The 17,378-nt window shown below is 45.4% G+C and overlaps 1 protein-coding gene and 2 long non-coding RNA genes across 8 annotated transcripts in view; 1 reads left to right on the plus strand and 2 right to left on the minus strand.

Moving 5' to 3' along the window:
* Positions 1-3,833, minus strand: part of KDM4A (lysine demethylase 4A) — a 41,048-nt gene extending 37,215 nt beyond the window's left edge. Inside the window, exons 1-3 of one of the 4 annotated variants that reach the window (XM_001498191.7) lie at positions 3,664-3,833; positions 1,168-1,344; positions 4-179 (exon numbers count right to left, since the gene is read on the minus strand). In XM_001498191.7, the coding sequence (XP_001498241.3) occupies positions 4-179; positions 1,168-1,305 (314 nt within the window). In that variant the 5' untranslated portion in view covers positions 1,306-1,344; positions 3,664-3,833. Of the gene's footprint in view, positions 1-3; positions 180-1,167; positions 1,345-3,367; positions 3,491-3,663 lie in introns of those variants that run through there. The other 3 variants (XM_070260134.1, XM_005607123.4, XM_070260135.1) reach the window with 3 other exon arrangements.
* Positions 3,834-3,896: 63 nt separating this feature from the next.
* On the plus strand, positions 3,897-16,335 carry LOC102149360 (uncharacterized). Of its 3 annotated transcripts, none has more exons than XR_011436394.1 (4): positions 3,897-4,071; positions 12,768-12,934; positions 13,045-13,203; positions 16,103-16,335. It is a non-coding gene; the product is annotated as an uncharacterized lncRNA (long non-coding RNA). The 3 variants fall into 3 exon arrangements; XR_011436395.1 differs by having other exon boundaries at positions 3,924-4,071; positions 13,109-13,203; XR_289799.4 differs by lacking the exon at positions 13,045-13,203 and having other exon boundaries at positions 3,905-4,071.
* On the minus strand, positions 7,200-11,753 carry LOC138923164 (uncharacterized). The gene is made up of 2 exons (XR_011436396.1): positions 10,287-11,753; positions 7,200-7,528 (listed from the first exon to the last, which is right to left on the minus strand). It is a non-coding gene; the product is annotated as an uncharacterized lncRNA (long non-coding RNA).
* Positions 16,336-17,378: the final 1,043 nt, after the last annotated feature.

Raw genomic sequence — 17,378 nt, forward strand, 5'->3', positions numbered from 1 at the left:
CACTTATCACTATTGGCTATCTTGCGGAACTCTCGAACAGTCATGGCTTTCTTCTGTATGTTGTATTGAGTAAAGAGGCCAGACTGCCCAGTCACCAGCTGTTGGATGGGGGCAGGAATGACCAGATCATCAATATCATCATAGGATGTTCGTGGCTTCCACTCCTTTGGAGGAACAACCTGTAGGAAATACAAGAAACAAAGAGACAGATCAGAAACCTGGCAAGCTGAGCAGTGTCCAGAAGTGTGTAGGCAGCTATCCAACCTCAAAGTCAATTTTACCAAAGTTACTTGATTTAACCACGCTCACCAAACACAGCAAGTCACACTGTCATGCTAACTCTGATCCAGTTCTGCCACCAACCAGCTGCCTAGCTGCAAGGACCTAAGGTAAGTCATGCTTGTTCTCAGCCTCAGTATCTTTTTTTTAATGTTTTATTTTATTTTATTATTTTATTTTATTTTATCTTTTTTGAGCAAGATTAGCCCTGAGCTAACATCTGCCGTCAATCCTCCTCTTTTTGCTGAGGAAGACTGGCCCTGAGCTCACATCCGTGCCCATCTTCCTCCACTTTATATGTGGGATGCCTGCCTGCCACAGCATGGCTTGCCAAGTGGTGCCATGTCTGCACCCGGGATCCGAACCGGCAAACCCTGGGTTGCCGAAGCAGCACACGCGCGCACTTAACCGCTGTGCCACCAGGCCAGCCCTCAGCCTCAGTATCTTATCTGGGCACCAACAAAGGAGGTTGAAGAGTGTATTATCTCTCAGTCTAACAGGAAGTCCACATGGGAAGCCAACTTACTATCAGAGTGCTGGCCGATACTGAAAGGAGAATAAGAGAAGCTGGATGGCGTAAGCACTCGGTGACAGACAAAAACACTAAAACCCCCATCCCCACCATGAGGATGGAAGCACCCAGCAGCTGACCCTGAGACACTGGCTCTTTACCTTCCTTTTAAAGATTCCAAGCAGCTCTCCTCCTACCTAAATGAGAGATGCTTCAGATGTTAACGAAAGGAATTAACTTGCAAATAGGACAGCATACAATCAACTCATCACCCTGCCTGGCTCTCAGTAAAAGTCAGTTCTCCCAGCCTTCATTTAGGAAAAGCCTTACTGCAGCCCTCTGCCACAACAGCCATGTGGAACAACCCCACCCCTCACCTTGGCCAGCCCAGCCCGATGAGCTCCTTGGGATTCAATGTAGGCAATGTATCGGCTGAAATTCCGGAACTCCTCCATGGTTGGATAAAAAGTCATTATTCGAGCGCTGGGATTCAGCGTTTCAGATTCAGAAGCCATTTTCCCTCCTTTCTGAGGTCACTTTGGTCAGACGGGAATCTGAAAAAAATACATTAAGAGTGTAAAATTATATAAAACGTAATTAAAATTAAATGCTGGGAATGTCAATGCTGAAAATAGTAAAAGCTGATGTAGAAATTCTGAAGAAGCATTAAGTTCTCATACCTGGAATCTGCCTCTAGATAAGCCATTTAAATGAACAAGAAACACAGATAGGAAAGCTTCTGTTTCAAAGAACCTGATGGCTGAAAATCCCATATATTCAAATCTCATTTAATTGGAGATACAGTTTCAGCCAAAAAAGAGAAAATGTAATTATTCAGTTGTTGGTCCTAACAACACAGCTGCCCCGCCCGCCCACATTTGACCCTTATCTTTTCAAGTTACTCCCTTATTCACACCTTGCTAATTGCTTCTCAGAGTATTAAACATAATATGCTACAACCAGATTTGAAAAGCAACCTATGACTCCCTTCTAGGGCACAGCTTTAAAACAGGATTGTAGATTCCTAAGAGATCTAAAGAAATCTGACTACAAGATTACATACTTTAAGGGTTAAAAAGTACTCTGATATCAGTAGCATGAGCTACAATTTTTATAACTTTAAAGTGAAATTGTTCTCACAGCTAAACCAAAAGGGAGTTTCAGCAGTACTTCATGAAGTCAAGCCAGCGACGAGTTCAACTGCACTGTACCCAGAACTCAAAGGACAAAATTTAAACAGGCCATAAACTGGCAATACAGGGCAAACTTCATAACTGACTGGAGAGGTGAAATAAATACTTTGTTTTTAGATGAGGCCTTCAGCTAAGTGGGTGCATCCCCATTGCTGGCTAACACAACAGAATATTTCAATAGTCTTATTTTCAATAAGAACCAAGCACACCACTTAAAAGGAGCCAGTTTAGAAGCAAAAACTGTATGCCCTTTCCTCTACTGAACACCCCAATCTGGGCCCCAAAGCCATGCCAGTTCACCTCCAAGAGTCCCCAAGAAAGATGCAGAGCTCAGAGGAGAGGAAACTGCCTCCAACCTACCAGCAACCTAGTTAACAGATTGGGAAGACAGCATGGAGCAAAACCGTCTAAGGCAGGAAAGAAGACAACCCCACTATCTGGATCTCTCAGGCTTCCACTTCACCTAAAATAAAGTGTGATCCTGGCCAGGCGCTTTTCATGCACCTTGCCAAAACTTTGCATGGCAGGTATACTGTTATCTCTGTTTTACATACCAGGAAATTTGCCCTCAGTCGTGGTCGCGTAATGCACTGCTCGCACTGCTTCCATTACACGATGCTGCCTACATCATAATCTCTACCTAGCCTAAATCCTTTGGAAGGGCAGACCCAAGTGTGGGGGAATCTGAAGCTTACTCAATTTTGAGGACCCTCTTTTTTAAAAAAAGAATACAAAGTATCTTACTTTCACAAATTTTACAAAAACATATAATCAGATGAACACAGTGTTAGGGCCCACCCCTGGGCCTTGGAAGCCCCTAATGGGGCTTCATTCGCCTCTGGCCTTATTCATTTTTGTATGCCTGGAACCTAGAACAATGCTCGGCACAAAGTAGGCACTCAGTAACTGTTGAATAACAGACTGCCTCGTCCTCACCTCAGTTGCTCATTCCCTTTCTTCAACCCTAGGATTCCCTTCCCCCAATCTATTCCCTGGGGAAAGCTCCTGTTCCCGGACACCTTCCTTCCCCCATCCAGCAACAAAGCCTAGTGGTTTAAGAGCACCAGCTCCGGAGTCAAAACAACTCTGAATACAGATCCGGTCTCTGCCATTTATGAACTGTGTGACCTTGGCTGTGTGAGTTGCCTGAGTCTCAGTTTCTCCACCTGTAATATGGGGATCCCGACCTCCCTGCCCTGCAGGGTTACTGTGATTAACTCAGATGATGCAAGCGAAACGCTAAGCACCAGGCCCGGTACTTAACTACTCAATAAAGGTAGCTGTTGCTAACAACCCCTTCAAGCTCCCACCCCCTCCCCTCGCAGCCCTCCCGCGGGCATCTCTCCCACGGTAGCCCCGCGCTCCCAAGGTCCCCAGACCTCACCGCTTCCAGGTCCGGCCCCTCCCGGCCCCGCCGCCTAGGCGAGTGGGGCCCGACCGCAGGAAGAAGAAAATAAGGCCCAGTAGACCCGCCCCCCTTCCCGTCGTCTATTGGCCATAAGAGATTGGAAAGGACCAATCTCAGGACCCATTTTAGAAGCCCCTGCTCCCGCTGGCTAAGAACCATGCCTATCACTCACCGTTGAACGCTCCCCCCTCCGCCCCTCCCCCACCGGAGCTCACGGTCACGGCCACAAGCAGCAACAAACCTAAAGGATTGCAAAACCCTATGGTTCTCACCTAAAGCCCGCCGTCCCGGCAGGGTTAAGGCCAGGCTTCCGCTGTCGCCACTAGCCGCTCCTACTGCTCTCCCAGCCGGCTAAGGGTAAAGCTCCGCCTCTTCTAAAGTCGGCCTCTGCGCAGCCGCACAGCGCCCACAGAGTCAACCAATCCGAGGGCCGCTCTCAGCCCTCAAGAGCCAATGAGCACGCGCTTCAGCCGCCCCAAAGTCCGGGCACATCAATCTTCTCAGCCTATGAGCGCCGGCTCGGGCTGTTGCCAGGAGGAAATGCTGTACCACTCGGGACCGCGGCCACTCAGCATCTCGACTGGATCACGGAGGTGGCCAATCATAAGCGGGCTTCTGGCTGCCCATAGCTAATCAGGATTGAAAGAGGCGAGTGCCTGGAAATGGGACGATCGGCAAGGGTAAGGGCGATGAGGTTATTGCAGGAGGTTTCTAACGAAAGGGTGGGGCTGTCTTTTTGGAGTGAGTAGGGCCCTTGCCCGGGACTATCTCGGTTTTTAAAACTAAAAGTCCTGTGCCTTGGGAACCCCCTCATTTGCCTGCAAACAGGGACATTTCTTGAAAGAAGCAGTTCCTGAAGGGGAAGGAGCTCCGAGGGTCATTAGGACAGGTCCTGAGGGGGGATGTCCTTGGGGTCATTAAACAGCAGTTCCTCAGTGAGCAGGGATTTAGGGGTCATTAGGAGCAGCTCTTGGGGCGGGGGGAGGAGATCCTGGGAGTCATTAGACGCACTTCTGGAGGGTGAGGGGGTTCCTAGAAGTCATTAGGAGCTGTTCCTGAGGGGTAGTGAGTCGCCTTAAGGAACTCCCCGATTATCAAGAGTGATGGGGAAGGAGGCGTACAGGACACTCTGATAGATCAAATAGAAAAGTAGAGTATCCACAACCAGAGTCATAAAAAGTGTACAAAATTACTCATAGATGAGTAATGGTGGAGTTCACTGGAAGGAGTTATGGAGTCAGATATGTGTTCAAAACCAGTTGCTCCTCTGAGCCTGGGTTTTCCCGTCAGTAAAATGGAAAAGATAATACCTGCTTTGCAGGAACTTTGTGAAGATGAGAGTTAATATATGTTTGCAAAAAGGACGGTATTACATAGAACGGTATGGACGTAGACCAATCAGGATTTATCCCCTGGGGATGGGTACACGCTTCCCCCCTGGCCTCCCAAAAAGCAGATTTCTGTTTCAAAAAAGACGAGGGAATGACCGTTGGGTAGGCAACCAGTAGTCTTTCACAATAATTAGAAGGTTTTTGTCTCTTGACCTAGTAAGGTAATATATAGGTAATAGATTATATTGAGTAGCTCACAAAATTGCTATGAATCTGGACAATTCAACTTGCAGGATACACAACAAGGAAAACCACTTCAAATCATGCCATAGAATTCATTCACCGCTGTTCTTGCTGCTGCCACCAAGCACAAGATGCTGCAGCTTGCCTCACAACTGGGCGGTCCTGGACATGGATACAGTTACCAGCATGGCTGTCAGTGCCACTAGGCCATGAATTTGATCTTGCTACATTTCCTATTGCTGCCAAAGAGACTTTTCCAAGATAGCTGCTACTTTGTATCACTAGCTTTCAATTGGTGTGTGCATTTCACAGTGGAGTCTAGATGGAGTTCTCTTGATACCCTCCCATTTCTCTGACCAGTTTATCTCAGTCACCTTTTTTAACTCATCTTTCCTTTCCCACCTCTTAAAGGTTGATATTGGAAGCAAAACTAATTTATGGTGAAAGAAGTCAAAGTTGTGTTACTTTTGGGTAGGGGACAGAGAATGCCGGGAGGCGGAGGCAGCGTAAGGACTGCTTCTGGGGTGTGGGTAATGTTCTCTTTCTTACTCTGGATGGTGGTTATTACACTGGTGTGTTCACATTGTAAAAATTCATTGAGCATGTGAGTTGTGCATAACATTTATTGTATATGATACCTTAATTTTTAAAATTAAATTATGAATTAATTTTTTTAATTTAAATTTGAAAAAAAAGAAAGAAAGAAAGAAAAACATGTTGATGTCCTAATGGCTCTCTGTCCTTTCCCCTCTTCTCCCATTCTACAAACTCTCCTTAGGTGTTTCTGGTTTCACAACCTACTAGCAGTATGACTCATGGCAACTTACTTAATTTCTCTAATCCACGGTTATAACTAAAATTGGAATAGTACTTCCCCTTCTTGGTTGTAAGAATTGAATGAGATAATGCAGGCAGAGCACTTAGAAGCTGAACTGGCATGTAATGAGTGCTCGGTAAATGTTAGCTGTGCTGAGGGAGGAGGAGGAAGAGGACGGCGGTGGTGGTAGTAATGATCCAAAGCACTTCGCATAAAGCCTGAAACAGGAGCTCAGTATACTTAGGCTCTTAGACTTCACTCACATGCACACACTGATGCTGCCCATTCTGTATACTCCAGAACAGTCTTCTCCCCTGAGTTCAGATCCATACATCCTCCTATCTCTGGCTCCCTCCCTGTGGATGTCCTCCAAGTACCTAAAACTCATATCCCCAATAAAAAGCTAATCTTTTTGCCCCACAAGTGAACTCCACCTCCCAGGTTTCCTATCTCACTTAGTGAGGCAGCCATCCACCCAATCGCCTAAGCCAGAAACCAGTAGGCAACTAGGGGCTCCGTGAGGCAGCCCATCACCTCACCCCATACGGAGTTCCACGAAGTAAGCGTTTGACAAGTGCATAGGTTTGTTTACATGTCCATCTTCCTCCACTAGACAAAAGTTTCTTAAGAGTATCACTTTGGTCTTATTGGTAGTATCATTTAAAAATGTGTTCCACTGCCAGAAATAGAAAACCCTAGCAACTGTGGCTGAAACAACTATAAGGTTATTTTTCTCACTTAAGAATTCTGAAGGGGAGCATTTATTAGCATTGGCTCAGTGCTCAACAAAGGCCCCAAAGATACAGGCTTCTTCCATCTTTCTCCATCATACTTCACAACCTGGGTTTGGCCCTTGGTTGTAAGGTGATTGCAGCAGCTCCAGACATCATGTCCACATTCATGGGGATGGGGAGGAAAGGGACAGTATCAGCAGCACCTTTTCCTCCTATCAGACCCAGCCAAAAGTCACCCAGAATCTGCCCACCTGCGGTAACGAGTGGAACAGTCTTTTCCCTGCCCTCCTGATGTTTACAATCTAGTGAGGGAGACGGGCGTGAAACGAGTGCTCACGTAAACAAATAAAATCACAAAAGTTGTGCTTGCTATGGAGGAAAACAAACCAGGGGAGAACAACTTTTAGATGGACTTTACTAGCAATGGAGGCAGGATTTGGACATAAAACTGTTGTCATGGCATAAAGTCCATGCCGTGCTCCTAGCTTGAGGACGCTTCCCTGGAGCTTCCCTTTCGCCAGCTCCCAGCACAAGGCCTAGCACATAGTAAACATTACATGAGTAATAATAATGCCAATGTTATTAGCTTAAAAAGTTAACTATATTCGTTGAGCACTTATGATGTCCAAACCCTATGCTCAGTGCTTTATACACACAAAAATTTTTTACCTTGTCATTAACACTTTTCTTTTTAGAAACACAACTTTATTGAGATATAATTTATATACCATAAAATCTGCCCAGTTCAAGGGTATAATTTAATGATTTTTAAAAATATTTACTGGGGCCAGCCCGGTGGTGCCGTGGTTAGGTGTGCGTGTTCTGCTTTGGCGGCCCGGGGTTCGCTGGTTCGGATCCCAGGTGCGGACATGGCACCACTTGTCAGGCCATGTTGTGGCAGGCGTCCCACATAGAAAGTAGAGGAAGATGGGCATGGATGTTAGCTCAGGGCCAGTCTTCCTCAGCAAAAAGACGGGGATTGGCAGCAGATATTAGCTCAGGGCTAATCTTCCTAAAAAAAAAAAAAAATTTACCAAGTCATGTAACCATCACCCAATCCATTTTTAGAACTCTTCCTTCACTTCAATAAAATCTACCACTGTAATAAAATCCCTCGTGCCCAGTTGCAATCACTCTGTCCCCACTCCCAGCCCCAGGCAGCCATTCATCTACTTTCCATCTATACAGATCTGCCTTTTCATATAAATAGAACCATACAATATGTGGTCTTTTGTGTCTGGCTTTTTTCACTTAGCTTTTTTTTTTTTCCATGAGGAAGATTCCCCCTGAGCTAACATCTGTGCCAATCTTCCTCTGTTTTGTACGTGGGTCACTGTCACAGCATGGCCACTGACGAGTGGTGCAGGTCCATGCCTGGGAACCAAACCCAGGCTGCTGAAGTGGAGCGCACTGAACTTAACCACTAGGTCATGGAGCTGGTCCCATCACTTAGTGTAGTTCTTTTTGAGTCATCCATGTTGTAGCATTCATCGGTATTTTGTTCCTTTTTAACGTTGAATAATATCTCGTAGTATTGATTGACATTTGGCTTGTTTCCACTTTTTAGCTATTATGAATAGGGCTTCTATCAACATTTATGTGCAAGTCTTTGTGTGAATGTATGTTTTCACTTCTCTTGGGTAGATAATAAGGAGTGGAATTTCTGTGTCGTGTAGTAAATTTATGTTTATCTTTGTAAGTAACTGCCAAACTGTTTTCCAAAGTGGCTGTACCATTTTACATTCCCATCAACAATATATGAGGGTTCCCATTTCTCCTCATCCTTGCCAACATTTGTTATTGTCTATCTTTCTGATTATAGCCATTCTACTGGGTGTGAATGGTATCTCATTGGGGTTTTAATTTGCATTTCTCTAATGACTAATGATGTTGAGCATCTTTTTATATGCTTATTAGCCATTCATATATCTTCTTTGGTGAAATGTCTATTCAGATCTTTTGTCAACTTTTTAATTGGGTTGTTTGTCTTAATACTGAGCTGTAAGAGTTCTTTATATATTCTGGATACAAATCCTTTATCAGATATAGGCTTTGTAAATATTTTCTCTCATTCTGTGGCTTGTCTTTTTATTTTAATAATGTCTTTTGAAGTGCAAGAGTTTTTAATTTTGATGAAGTCTAATTTATCAATTTCTTTTATAAGTTGTGCTTTTGATGCATTGACATTAACATTTATTTATATAGTTCTGCTCTGCCTCCAAAATATATCCAGAATCCAGCACGTCCCTCCACCTCCACTGCCACCACCCTGACCCCAGCCACCATCATCTGTAGCTGGATCAGGATCATTCTCTCTGCTTCTGCCCTTGCACCCCTGTGGTCAACACAACAGACAGAGTGATTCCTTAACACTAGAAGCCTGATCGTGTTACTCCTCCTCTTAAAACCATCAGACGACTTCCCATCTCATTCTGGAGAGAAGCCAAGTCCTTATAATGGCCTCCAATCTTCCCCCAGCCCTATCCCTGTGGAACTCCTCCCCCAGCTCACCCCTCCAGTTCCCTATTCCCCCATGTCTGGTGGCTTGCTCCCCCACCTCCTTCAGGGCCTTGCTGAGATGTCACCTCCTCAAGGAAGCCTTCCCTGACCACCACTATATCCTTTATTTATTTTTCTATTGTTTAACTCTCCCCATAGAATGCCCCCTCCCTGCACACAGGGATCTGTGTCTTGTTCACCAGGATCCTCAGCACTTAGGACAGCCCTGACTTTTTTTTTTGTAAAGATGATTGGCCCTGAGCTAACATCTGTGCCAATCTTCCTCTATTTTGCATGTGAGACGCCACCACAGCTTAGTGTGATGAGCTGTGTGTAGGTCTGCACCTGGGATCTGAACTTGCAAACCCCAGGCTGCCAAAGTGGAGCACGGGTACCTAACCACTACACCACTGGGCTGGCCCCAGCCCTGGCATTTTTTTTTTTCTGCTTTATTTCCCCAAACCCCCCCATACACAGTTGTATATCTTAGTTGCAGGTCCTTCTAGTTGTGGGATGTGGGACACTACCTCAACGTGGCCTGATGAGTGGTGCCATGTCCGCGCCCAGGATCCAAACCCTGGGCCACTGCAGCAGAGCACGTGAACTTAACCACTTGGCCACGGAGCCGGCCCCAGCCCTGGCAATTTTTTATGTTCACTAAATGTTTATGTTTTTTATGCTCACTAAACGTTTGTTGAGTGAACAAATGATATTCGTTCATTTCATCCTCACAATGAACTTCTGAAGAAGGCATTCTTACTGTCTCCATTTTATAAAGTGAGGAAACTGGATGTAGGGCAGTTGAGTAACTTGAAAAGCACAATGGACCTGAGGATATTTGTTGAATAAAGGAAGGAAGGATGAACTGAATGAGTAAACAGACAGGAGGGATTGTGTATACTCGTGGTGCCTTTGGCCTTCACCTCTGGGGCAGTTGCATTCCAGCCCTTGCCTGTGGGCCACTGGCTGCTGAATGGAAACATTTTTCTGTGGAGCTTTGGGAGGCTCTGGGCAAAGGGCCTGACACCAGCTGCCCAGAAAAGAAGCCGTGATCCCCAGGAACACGATGACACAGCCTGACTGCTCAGCCCAGTCCGGGGTAGGGGTGGGGGGTGGGGGGTTTCTGCAGCAGCTCAGTACGTGTAAATAGAAAGAGAATTCCGCCTTAATTCAGCCCTGCAGACAAGATCAGTTGGAAAGACCAGGGTGTTCTAGCCTGTGAAATATAAAAATATAAATATCAAAATGCTTAGAGGCAGACACATACATACCCACAAATACACCCTGGAATCCTCCGCTTAACACAAGCATAATTTTTCTTTCTAGCTGATTTCTTCTCACGCTCTGCAGAGGACGGCTCAGTGTTACAGGCAAAGGTGCAAAAAGCCTTGGTGAGCAGCAACAGCAGGCGCCCCCAGGCCACTGCGACGTCGCAGTCTGTCCTTGTTCCTTCATGTGCTCCAACTGTTCTGTTTGGGTTTTGTTTTGTTTTGAGCTCAGGCACCAAAATGTCTTCATCTCAAGGCCAAATCCCATCCATGCTTCAAGACTGGACTCAAACTCTGCCATCTGTGCAAGCTTTTATCTAAAGATGTTTTTAATAAGCACCTATCTTGTGCCTCCTCTGGGGACAGAGATGAGAACAGCTCTCTCCCTCCACTTGGATAATTATAGACACCTCAAACTCAGCAACAGCAATCTCCCATTTCTCCCCTAAACCTGCTCCTCCCGCAGCATTCCCCATCTCAGTAAAGGCACCCAGATTCATCCAGGTGTCCCAGTCACTCTCGGGTCTTCTCTCTTGCAGCCCACATCCAATCCTGTTGGCCTCACTTTCGAAACCGTATCCTGAATCCTGCACTTCTTCCTTCCCTCGTCACTACCATCCCACTCAAGCCACATCGCCTTTCCTCTGGACCACGGCACCCACTGCCCCTTCCAGTCTGGTCTCCCAACAGCAGCAGGAGTGATCTTTCTAAAGAGAAAATCTGAATTCCCAGCTCTATTGAAAACCCTTTAAAAGCTTCCTGTGCGCTCTCTGTGAATCCCAAGTCCCGTGCCCTGGCCTACAGGGCCCTGACTGATTTGGTCCCTGTCCACTCTCCATCCCATCCTGCACCACTCTCGCTTGCTCTCTGGGCTCCAGCCATGCTGGCCTTCGTTCTGGTTTTCTAAAACACTGCCTGAAGGAGCCTTTACAAGAGACTGCTTCCTGGCAGGATCCCCTCTGACTCCCATGCAAGTCCAGGTCCTACCGTCCAATGCCTCTGTCGCTGCAGCACTTTCCCTGCAGAGCATCTGGGAGGGTCTGTAATTATAACGTGTGTGAGATTTCTGTGACTGATGTCTGTTTCCCACCAGACTATGCCTCTAAGGGGAGGGACTTTGTTTTTCCACTGTTGAATCTCATCGCCTTGTACAATGCCTGGTTCATAGTAAGCACTCAATGAACATTCCTGGAATGCTGTTTGTGGAAAGAATGGATTCACGAAGCCACATGGATTGCAGTTTGTATAGTAGTTAAGCATTCAGGCTCTGGAGTTACACAGATCCAGGTTCAAATCTAGGTTCGGCTCCCTTCCTAGCTGTATGACTTATGGTGAGTTGCTTGACCTCTCTGAATCTCAGTCTTCAGCTGCAAAAGGAGATAACACAAGCTATTATACAGAGCTGTTAGGGGAATTAAATTTTAACAATGCAGGTAAACTGCTTGTCACATTGAAGTGCTTAGTAATGCTAACAGGGACTTTGATAGCACATAATAGGTGTGTACCCTGTGTTTGTTGGATTTCAATCTTTAGGACCTCATAGGAACTCAGACAGGAGTAGATGCAGAGAATGCCCTGAAAATGTGCCAGGGAGGAGGCTGGACAGGGTCCTCCCTGGAAAGGGGTCTAGACACAAGGTGTCTGGGGGGAGACTGAGGAGCACCACAGTTCTGAAGTCAAAAACTTCCCCCCAGGTCAAAATCCAGTCCAGGTCCAGGGCGACCCTTATTTAAAAAATATTGTTGGACTGGCCCGGTGGCGCAGCAGTTAAGTGTGCACAATCCGCTTCAGCGGCCCCGGGTTCGCCGGTTTGGATCCCGGGTGCGGACACGGCACCGCTTGGCAAGCCATGCTGTGGTAGGCGTCCCACATATAAAGTAGAGGAAGATGGGCACGGATGTTAACTCAGGGCGGGGCTTCCTCAGCAAAAAGAGGAGGATTGGCAGATGTTAGCTCAGGTCTGATCTTCCTCAAAAAAAAAAAAAAAAAAAAATATATATATATATATATATATATATATGTCGTTGCTTGGTAAACCTCCCTTTGAGCCCTTCCTACTGTTGGTGGGGGGATGCAGGGCTCTTCTTAGTTGAGGTGGTTGGGGGATGGGAAGTCCCTCTGGGAGCTGAGTAGGGCGTGTGCTCAGGGTGGGAGCAAAAGGAAGCCCCTCCCCAGAGGAGCTGAGGGTGGAGATGCTGAGGACCGTCTTTAGGCGGCCCGGCCACAACTTCTCCTGACAATCAGATTTACTTCTTGCCTCAGGGCCAGGTCAAACTCCTCCTCTTTCGTCCACCTAGCAAACGTTCACCGAGTCCCTCCTTTGGGCCAGCCTAGGCTGGGAGGCGAGACATAGTCCTCGCCTTCAAGAAGTTCACAGTCCAGTGGAGGAGACAGATGAATCAAACCATAATTATAATGTCAATTTGCATTTCATTTCCGCACTGCAGCCCAGATAATTTCTTTGGTATTTTTTTCTTATTTTAGTATGTGAACAGCTGAAGGAACAAGAAGAATAATTTCAGCACAGTGCTATGGTTACTGGACCGACAACACAGCTGGATGTGAGGCTGTCTGGTCGAGGACGGGAGGAGGGGGCTGAGACCCATCTCAGGACCTGGACTTGGATGCAGTGTGCCAGGAAGGGTGTCCAGGTGGGTGCGACCACAGCATGGTGTTTTTCTTTCTTTTTTGTTTTTGTTTTTGAGGAAGATTAGCCCTGAGCTAACATCTGCCACCAATCCTCCTCTTTTTGCTGAGGAAGACTGGCCCTGAGCTAACATCCGTGCCCATCTTCCTTTACTTTATACGTGGGACACCTGCCACAGCATGGCTTGCCACGCAGTCCCATATCTGCACCCGGGATCTGAACCGGTGAACCCTAGGCTGCCGAAGCAGAACATGCGAACTTTAAGCAGAACATGTGAGTTTAACCGCTGCGCCACCAGACCGGCCCCAGTGGTATTTTTCTTCCATTGACACATTCTTATGAAAAAACTGCATGTCAGAGGTAGAGAAACTAGAAAATGTATTTAAAATAGGGAGTATCAACCACTTGGAAAATCACTGCTAACATTTTGGTGCATATCCTTGCCAGCGGCTAATTTTAATATTCACACAAATCCCTGAGGAACTGGCAAAATACAAATTCCAATTCCTTAGGTCTGGGGTGGGGCCTGAGGTTCTGTTTCTACAATGCTCCGAGGTGATGCAGACATTGACGGTCTCCAAATTCACTTGAGCAAGGCTGTAAACTACCTATGTGTGTGTCTGTATTTTGGGTTGTTCCCAACTTTTTAGTATTACGAATGATGCTGCAGTGAATCTTTGCCCATAGAATTTTCAATATTTGTCTATTTCCTTTACATAAATTCCTAAATGTGTATCGCTGGGTCAAAGGTAAAGCATATTTTAAGGCTTTTGATACATATTGCAAATATTTCTTGAAAAAGGTAAAACCAGCTTATATCCCCACTAGCAATATCTGAGTGCCCGTTTCCTCACACCATAGTAACGTGTAACTCTTGCCAATTTGATAATCAAACAGGAGTACCTCATTGTTGTTTCAATTTGCATTTCTTTGATTAATAGTGAGGCTGAGTATCTTCCATATTTTTATTGGAATTTGTGTCTCTTCTTTTGTAAATTGCCTATTTGTGTCCATGCCCCTTTGTCTATTAGGGTGTTTACTTCTATTCTTATTGATTTGAAACAAGCTTTGGATTTAACTCTTTGTTACAAATGTTGAGCATGGTGTGCTTAAGAAACCACAAGTCGTTTCTTTTTGAAGATTGGCACCTGAGCTAACAACTGTTGCTAATTTTTCTTTTTCTCCCCGAATCCCCCTAGTACATAGTTGTATATTTTAGTTGTGGGTCCTTCTAGTTATGGCATGTGGGACGCTGTCTCAGTGTGGCCTGATGAGCGGTGCCATGTCCGTGCCCAGGATCCCAACCGGCGAAACCCTGGGCCGCCGAAGCAGAGCATGCGAACTTAACCACTCGGGCACAGGGCCGGCCCCCAGAAACCACAAGACTTTAGATAAGGCTGGGGTAAAGAGTTCAAGGAGAGATGAGCCAAGTGTTGAAGAAGAGCATGATGGATCTCAGGTGCCAGCCTGGCGACACTGGGGAGGCTGAGAGGCTGCATGCAGCATCCTTGAGTCACATTACAGTTCTTGCTCTAGAAACCGCATGGCTGCATAGGGCAGACAGCGCTTCCTCCCTTTCAGCTTACTTTTGCTTAGCACAGCTTAGCTTTGATCTCAAATTTTAGGCTTCATTTAGACTCCAACCAGTTTTTCTTTCTTTTATGTTAACACACAGTCTTCACATTGTTGTCAGTTTTACTGAGGTACAGTAAAATCTGCAACCAGAATTGAGGGAGGGGAATTTTCCAGAAATCATCGAATGTCCAGTTGGAAGAAAAACAGAGAACGGCACACAAAAAAATTAAAAGATTATGGGAGAACAGCTGTGTCAGGTAATAAAGCCACAAAAGTTAAATGGCTAGTTTTGGCTTAGACTAGCCAGACAGATGAATGAAACAGGCTCGACACCCAGAAGTAGACTCTGTACTTAGTATAGCAACTTCACATGTGATAAAAAGGAAGCATTACAAATCAGTGCAGGGAGAAAGGGGACCTAACAATTATGTGGGGGGAAAACCCAATTTAAATACTCACATTAACCCTACACCCGAGTATTTTTAAAAATAAGAATTCCGAGAGATAGTAAACAGATGGAATCAGACTGATGGAGAAATCAGAGCTGAGAAAAACTACCGCCCAAGGTACCTGAGTCAGGGGTCATTCTTCCCAAGAGAAGCCTAGACAAGTTTTAAGCTCAGAGTCCACAAATAAAAAATCAAAGTGGACGACAGGGCAGACGTCAGAGTAATTTGGCAAAGGGACCCGTTAGCAAAGCCTCGACAGTTGCCATACCACCCTCCTCCTTCAACAACTGCTTAATACAGAACTAGACACAGTATCTTTAACCGTTTCTGGGGAAAATGTCTTTTACAAAGAAGCCCATACCAGGCAAAGTTAAAACTGAGAGTGAGTATAAAAGAAGGATATTTTCAGACATACAAGAACCAGATAGTTTATACTCCTATGTGAAAAAGTTTCACGAGGGAGTACTCCACCGAAGTAAAGAAAAAGACTAACGTGCTGTAGAAGAGCAGCTGTTGCGTGTGATCAGAAATGAAGGAAACGGGGGGCCGGCCCCGTGGCTGAGTGGTCAAGTTCTCGCGCTCTGCTGCGGCGGCCCGGGGTTTCGCTGGTTCGGATCCTGGGCGCGGACATGGCACCGTCCATCAGGCCATGTGGAGGTGGTGTCCCACATGCCACAACTAGAAGGACCCACAACTAAAAATATGCAACTATATACTCGGGGGATTTGGGGAGAAAAAGCAGGAAAAAAAAGAAAAAAATCAGAAAAAGGCTTATTTGAAATTGATGCTTGAAAGATTTTTTAGAAACATACAATTAAAATGCTGTTTATTAGTTTCCAATTTTTAGAATGAAAGACTTAATTGTACTAATAGAAAATAGGATAAACCTTGACAACATGAAATAACAAAAAATGGTAGTTGGAGGAGGGAGGAGGAGGAATCAAGGAAAGCGAGCTAATTTCCTCATTTTTCAGACAGAGTAATCAATACACACTACCTGAGGTGAGAAATCAAGAAAGAGATGTTTAAATATATTGTTTAAAGTCATGAGGGGCTCCAGAAGCAGTAAAAGTAATAAGATATTTAATAAAATCCGGAGGCCCAGTGGGGAGGTCACATAAACGGACTAACTCCCTCATGTTTCCTAGAGGACTCACCAGGTGCTGTCTACCAAAATTAGAGGCAACTCACTACTTGAAGACAGGACGCTCACCACGCAAAGAACGACAATCAGAAGCTCCAGGGAAGAAAGCTGGAGCTGGGGAGGGGAGGGACGAAAGCTGAACTTTGGTATCTTTCAAGACTGTTGGAATTCTTTTCACCTATTTTATCATGTGCACCCATTTTTTCCTTAATAAAAATGTTGACAACCATTTAAAAAGCTATGGCACATCTATAACAGAAGAGTATGTAGCAGTTTAAAAAAATGAGGTCTTGGCATGGAAAGAAATCCACAATATACTTAAATGAAAAGGACTATTTGCAGGAAGATATGAATAATGCGATTCTAGTTGTATAAGAAAATAAAGTTGACATACATGTTGGTATATTCATAGGAAATGCCCAGAAGGAGAGAGATGAAATTGTTGTGACTCCCTCCAGGGAGTTGGGGGCAGGGAGAGAATGGGGACTTGAACATTTTACATTTCTCTCCTATCTGGAAGATTTTTGTTGTTTTTAAAAACAAGTATTTTTTTCTTTTTTTGAGGAAGATTAGCCCTGAGCTAACATCTGCCGCCAATCCTCCTCTTTTTCTTTTTCTTTTTTTTTTTTTTTACTGAGGAAGATTGGCCCTGAGCTAACATCCATGCCCATCTTCCTCTACTTTATATGTGGGATGCCTACCACAGCATGGCCTAACAAGCGGTGCCATGTCCGCACCTGGGATCCAAACTTAACTGCTGTACCACCTGGCTTGCCCCTAAAAACAAAGTATTAATTGTACAATTTTAAAAGTTTGTCTTTTTAAAAGTTAAAGTAATATTAATTCTTTACAGAAAATTTGGAAAATTACAAAGAAAGAGATCACCGAATCTCACAACTCTTGGTGTATTTTCCTCCAAATATTTTTTTCTCGATGCATCTGACTGTTTCTAGCTTTAGGCAGGCAGCAGTGTGGAAAGAGCCCTGGAGTCAGGCAGACCTGGGAGTGACATCAACTCCACCAAATTCCAATCGGGGCCTTGAACCGGTTACTTAGGCCCTATGTACAGCCCTTCCCCATCTCAATAAATGCAACTTCATCCTTCCACTTGCTCAGGCCAAAAGTGGGGGCCAAAACCTTGACCTCTCTTCCCTTGTCCAGTCCATAAGAAAATCCTTGTAGTTCTGCCTCCAAGACATAACCAACATCTGGCCACTTCTCACCACATCTAAACTCGTGCCGAAGTCCTCCCAATGGCCCTAGGAGCCGGCCCCCAATTC

This window comes from Equus caballus, chromosome 2 (assembly GCF_041296265.1).
Source record: "Equus caballus isolate H_3958 breed thoroughbred chromosome 2, TB-T2T, whole genome shotgun sequence".
Classification (NCBI taxonomy): domain Eukaryota; kingdom Metazoa; phylum Chordata; class Mammalia; order Perissodactyla; family Equidae; genus Equus; species Equus caballus.